Source organism: Octopus bimaculoides, chromosome 10 (assembly GCF_001194135.2).
Source record: "Octopus bimaculoides isolate UCB-OBI-ISO-001 chromosome 10, ASM119413v2, whole genome shotgun sequence".
Taxonomy (NCBI): Eukaryota; Metazoa; Mollusca; class Cephalopoda; order Octopoda; family Octopodidae; genus Octopus; species Octopus bimaculoides.
The window spans coordinates 63,878,588-63,884,094 of record NC_068990.1 but is presented as its reverse complement, the minus strand read 5'-3'; the positions used below and the strand labels follow the sequence as shown (position 1 = coordinate 63,884,094).

The 5,507-nt window shown below is 37.6% G+C and overlaps 1 protein-coding gene across 1 annotated transcript in view; it reads right to left on the bottom strand.

Moving 5' to 3' along the window:
• LOC106877714 (dynein axonemal heavy chain 5) overlaps window positions 1–5,507 on the bottom strand; it is a 444,169-nt gene that overhangs the window by 350,065 nt on the left and 88,597 nt on the right. The window contains exons 24-26 of the mRNA XM_052971252.1: window positions 4,546–4,755; window positions 4,020–4,100; window positions 2,683–3,087 (exon numbers count right to left, since the gene is read on the bottom strand). Coding sequence (XP_052827212.1) covers window positions 2,683–3,087; window positions 4,020–4,100; window positions 4,546–4,755 — 696 coding nt within the window. The remainder of the gene's footprint in view (window positions 1–2,682; window positions 3,088–4,019; window positions 4,101–4,545; window positions 4,756–5,507) is intronic.

Below are 5,507 nucleotides of genomic sequence, written 5' to 3'. Positions count from 1 at the left end.
ATATATATATATATATATATATATATATACACATTTAGGTGTCAACCCTGATCTGGCAGACTGTCAGTAAAGGTGTCCCTGCCGTGGCATTCCTCTCTCTTTTTTTCCTCCCAGATGTATGTAATTCTGCAACTATCTAATGTTCTTTCCTTTAACTTGTAATTCCGTTGAAAATTTTTTGATTCACAAGTCCAATCCACATTGGAAAATTTCTTACTTTCTTTTGAAATGAATGTAAGCAGGGTTGGTATGATTGTCGTCACATCATATGTTTCAGGACTGGCTGAGTGATTCAGTCTCATGTAGTACTTCATCATGCAGGAAGTTGGAGTTAAGACAGTGAGATATTAATCTGAGGAATATATGATTTGGTTGCTAGCTAGGTTAGAGTGTTTTTTTTAAACCCTTTTGTTATTATATTTCATACCAGAGCAGCTGTCTGGTTTCCGTGCTGGTGGCACGTAAATAGCACCATTTGAGCGTGATAGTTACCAGCGTCGCCTTCATGGCACTTGTGGTGGTGGCACATGAAAAAACATTTGAGCGAGATCATTGCCAGTGCCGCTGGACTGGCTCCTGTGGAGGTGACATGTAAAATACACCATTTTGAGCGTGGCCATTGCCAGTACCGCCTGACTGGCCTTCGTGTCGGTGGCACGTAAAAGCACCCACTACACTCTCAGATTGGTTGGCATTAGGAAGGGCATCTAGCTGTAGAAACTCTGCCAAATCAGATTGGAGCCTGGTGTAGCCACCTGGTTCACCAGTCCTCAGTCAAATCGTCCAACCCATGCTAGCATGGAAAGCGGACGTTAAGCGATGATGATGATATATATATATATATACATATATTCAGGGTGTAATGGGCAAATTGTCACCATTTTTTGTAGTTTTAATTTTGTGTATGTGCATTGTTTGTTTTTGATTTTGTCAAATACACAGTATAGTAGGGTCAGTTGGGCACCATTTGTGAGAAAAACAGCACCATGACACAATTCACTCTGCCAGAAATTTGGAGATGACATGCTGGACTGCTTAGAATTTGTGCTGGAAGCTCCAATATGAAACACCAGAAGCTCCAATATAAATGGGTACCATGAGTGGTAAAAATCAATCATCCAGTCAACATCATGGTGTTTGAAGTGATCACTAGTGATGGCAACATTATGCCTCTATTTATCTTCCCACATGGCCTCAGACTCAACACACAGGCTGACATCAAGCACCTGGAGGTGGTAGTGCTGCCCAAGGTCAAAAGGATGACTGCTGGAAGACCCTGTGTCTGGCAACAGGACTCTGCACTATGCCACACAAGTACTAGAACCTTGTCATGGCTGTCAGACAATTTATGCAACCACATCAACCCTGACATCTGGCCACCTAAATCTCCAGACTGCAACCCCCTTGGTTATTATGTGTGGGGCACAGTTGAGGAAGAGACCAACAAAATTCCTTGTGACACCAAAGATGAACTGAAGGCAAGGATTATGGCAGCATTCACCAATTTAAACAAGATGACTGTCCAGAAGAGTTGCAGGAGGTTCCAAAGTTGTCTGGAGGCTGTAGTTGAAGGCAATGGCGATTTTATTGAATAAATTTACTCTTTACTATTTCAAGATATTTTAATGTAATTTTTGTAAATCTATCTGTTGAAATGAGATGTTAGTGTTATTTTAATTTTTGTGTAACTTAGACAACAGTTTATTCATCGCACCCTGTATATATAATGATTTCAAATTTTGAGACAAAGCCCGCAGTTTTGGAGGAGGAGTAAGCTGACTACGTTGACTCCAGTGCACAGCAGGTACTTAGTTTATTGGCCCCGAAATGATGGATGGCAAACTAGATCTCAGTAGAATTTGAACTTGGAACGTAAAGACAGATGAAATGCCATTAAGCATTTTGCCCAGCATACTAACAATTCTACCTGCTCATCACCCTCATGGAAGAAATAATTGTTGTTGGCACTCCGTCGCTTACGACGTCGAAGGTTCCAGCTGATCCGATCAACAGAACAGCCTGCTTGTGAAATTAACGTGCAAGTGGCTGAGCACTCCACAGACACGTGTACCCTTAACATAGTTCTCAGGGATATTCAGTGTGACACAGTGTGACAAGGCTGACCCTTTGAATTACAGGCACAACAGAAACAGGAAGTAAGAGTGAGAGAAAGTTGTGGTGAAAGAGTACAGCAGGGTTCACCACCATCCCTTGCCGGAGCCTCGTGGAGCTTTAAGTGTTTTTGCTCAATAAACACTCACAACGCCCAGTCTGGGAATCGAAACCGTGATCCTATGACCGCGAGTCCGCTGCCCTAATCACTGGGCCATTGCAGCTCCACAGAAGAAATAATATTAATAATGAAAAAGAAATATTAAAGTCAACCCTAAAATAGACAACAAAAAGCATGGAATTTGTGATGAATTTACTAGAGGAATACTTACATTAAATTATAAGCTTGATTGTTATTCTTTTCAAATAGAATATTTTTAATATTTGTAGTGATGTACATAAATATTTATTATTTAAAATGAAATGCTTTTGTTTTTCAGAACATTGGTAACCTTTAGTACACTTCATTCCCTCTAGAATTGTTTCCCCTGCCACTGCTCTGTTACTACAAGGGAGAAATCTCTTACATAGACATGATGCATCTACAGTGTGCTAAAGGTTAAAACCTACCTGAGTTTTTAGTTTGAAGTAGCCATAGCTCAATGAATCCACTCTTTCAGCATTTCCATCATTGAAAACCAAATTGTACTTGTTTAACATGGCATATGTCTCTTCTATTGGTGCAATTGTCATGTCAATCCGCACCTCAGCTTCTCGAATTTCATTCAGTGCTGCCATATGTGCCCGAACATCATCTAAGTCCTTCAGTGGCCGGCATAACCGCTTCATAGTATTGTCAAAGAATGCAAGGATCTCATTCATTTCCTCACTGGACTTCTCATTCAGTGCACGGGCATATGCCTGCTGCCATGCTTTGTTTTCAGCAAGAAGTGCCAGCTTAAGGGTGTCAACCTCGAAGACAATTGATCCAACTTGATATGTTGAGTCCAGTTCCTCGACCTCTTGTTCCATTCTCTGTAGTGAGACAAAAAGAGAGAGGGAGAGAGAATAATTACTGATATCATTATTAGCATTCATCATAATACTGTTATTAGCATTCATCATACTGTTGTTATCATCTAATTTACTACAATATCTATTATCAATGGAAGCATCAAACAAAAGTCTAAGAGAGCATCTACATGGTTCCACAACTTACAAAGACATAGCAGCCAAATCTCTCTCAAATCAGTCTTTAATGTCATAGAAGAAGATGTCCTGGGTTACCTGCTCAAATGTAAAAGATGGGATGGTCACCTCTGGAAAACCTTTGCTCATAGATCTATTTGACCAGCATTAACATTGGCTAAACAGCAGCCACCATAATTAGTATAACCATTATGATCAACATCATAATTAGCATGTTTGTTATACTCAAAACAATCATCAACCTCTTGGTCAACTTACTTTTGTTATCACCAAAAAAATAAGTTCCTTCTAGAATTTCATCAACATTATGATGATCAATATCAACATTATCACTATACTCATTACAACTAACATTTTCAGAACCAATATGGATATCCAGGGCAACAGTGTCTCTTACTAATATTATTAATATCACCACTGCTGCTATCATTACTGCCACCGTTCTGCTCTTCAAAAAAAAAAGCTGTGCACCATTCCTATCTAAGCTTGCCAACACACTTTCTCCGTTTCTTTCCATTTTGTCCTCCTCTAAATGCAATACTAATTATATCAGTCATTCCTTTCCTCCCTAAGCTACAACTTTCTAGAACCCTCTTCCTGGCAGTATTTTACTTTATAAAAGTTTGAACTGTGTATCAACCATATTTAATATCATTAGTCAAGCCCGAGAGGGACTGTTTTAGCTAAGAGCCTTACCCTTCTTTCACAAATTAAGTAATAGCTAAACAACAGTAAAAGAGAGACGAGAAAAGGCTTACCTGTAAATATTTGATTTTCTCTTCATAATCGGTCAGAATTGGATTCTGTGTCACAAACTCATTAACACTCTCAGAAGGATCCTGAAAAGATTTTGATAATGTTTGACCTCTTTTAGATGTTTTTTTTTTTTTTTTCACTTTCTCTGACAATTTCATGCCTTGTTGATAAGGCATATCAATGTAGAGTTTTATTGGTGATTTGTTATTTGCTGAGAGAAAATATAATGGAAGACAAATGTGGAAGTGAAGAACAGGGAAGATGTGGATGAGGAAAACATGAGGAGATAGCAAAGTAAAGCAAGAAAATGGATATAAGAAAGAGAGATGGAAGAAGAAGAGATGAGGAGGAAACAAAAGCTAGAAGAGGAACAGAAAAGTCTGATGGTAATACAGAAGGAACTAAAAGGGACAAAAGGATGAAGACATTAGAAGATAGAGACGTGCAAGATGAAGCTCACAACAGCCCAAAACCTGGAGACCATAAACAAGGATAGAAACAAGATTAGGTAGGTTAATAAAAACTTACCTGTGTCCAAAGTTCTGAATATTTGGAGAAGTTGGTTAACATATTTTGTACTTCTGTTTTGTAAGTACTAATTGCTGAGCCCAGCTGAATGACAACCTTCACTACGTCTTTATGGTCACTAATTAGTCGATGGAAAGGTTTAATTGTACTACTAGGGGGTGCAGTTTTTCCTTGCTCTTCAGACTGTTCACTCGCAAGCTGTTCCATTTCCTGACAAAAATATGCAAAATTTTTAGAAGGGTTGGACACATTTTGTGGTATTTTACTTTTTATTTTTATTTCATTTTAATTTTTTTACATTTATCTTTCATTATTTATTTATCTATTTTTTATTTTCATTTGTGGTTTATTTCATGAAAAGTTGAACAGCTGTTTATATAGCTGCAATTCCTTTAAACTGGTTAACCTTTGGAAATGAAACATGTTAATACCTATGTTGGATTAGAACCTGAACACTTTTGTTAGAGTGTTTCTAATAAAATATTTAACATATTTCTGTAAATAATCAAGAATTTAGGAGTTAGCAAAATAACTCTGCAAGAATTTTTTTGGTAATTGTTAAACAAAAAGGATCTTACACAGAATTATGATTGAAGGGTTGAGTTTAAATATGAAATCTTCAAAATAAGAAGTTTCCTAATGGAGGCAGAGGCAATCTTGGAGGAGCTGGTATGAAGAGGATTGGTATGTAGACCACTTAGTATAATTGTTAAATATTATATGTGTCTAAAAATTCTAGAAGTTATTTTTTGCTGTTGGCTATATTTTTCTCTTCATCTGCACACTCCATGAAGCTTCTGCTACCATTAACCATTATGAAGAAGATGTATTATTGTACAGTTTTCTTAGTGATTTCTCACTTGTTCAGTGGTGTAATAGAAGAAGGTGGAAGTAGAGAAGAAAAGGGATGAAAACGTGGAAAACAAGAAGTAATGGGAAAAATTAAAAAGACACCCTGTGTG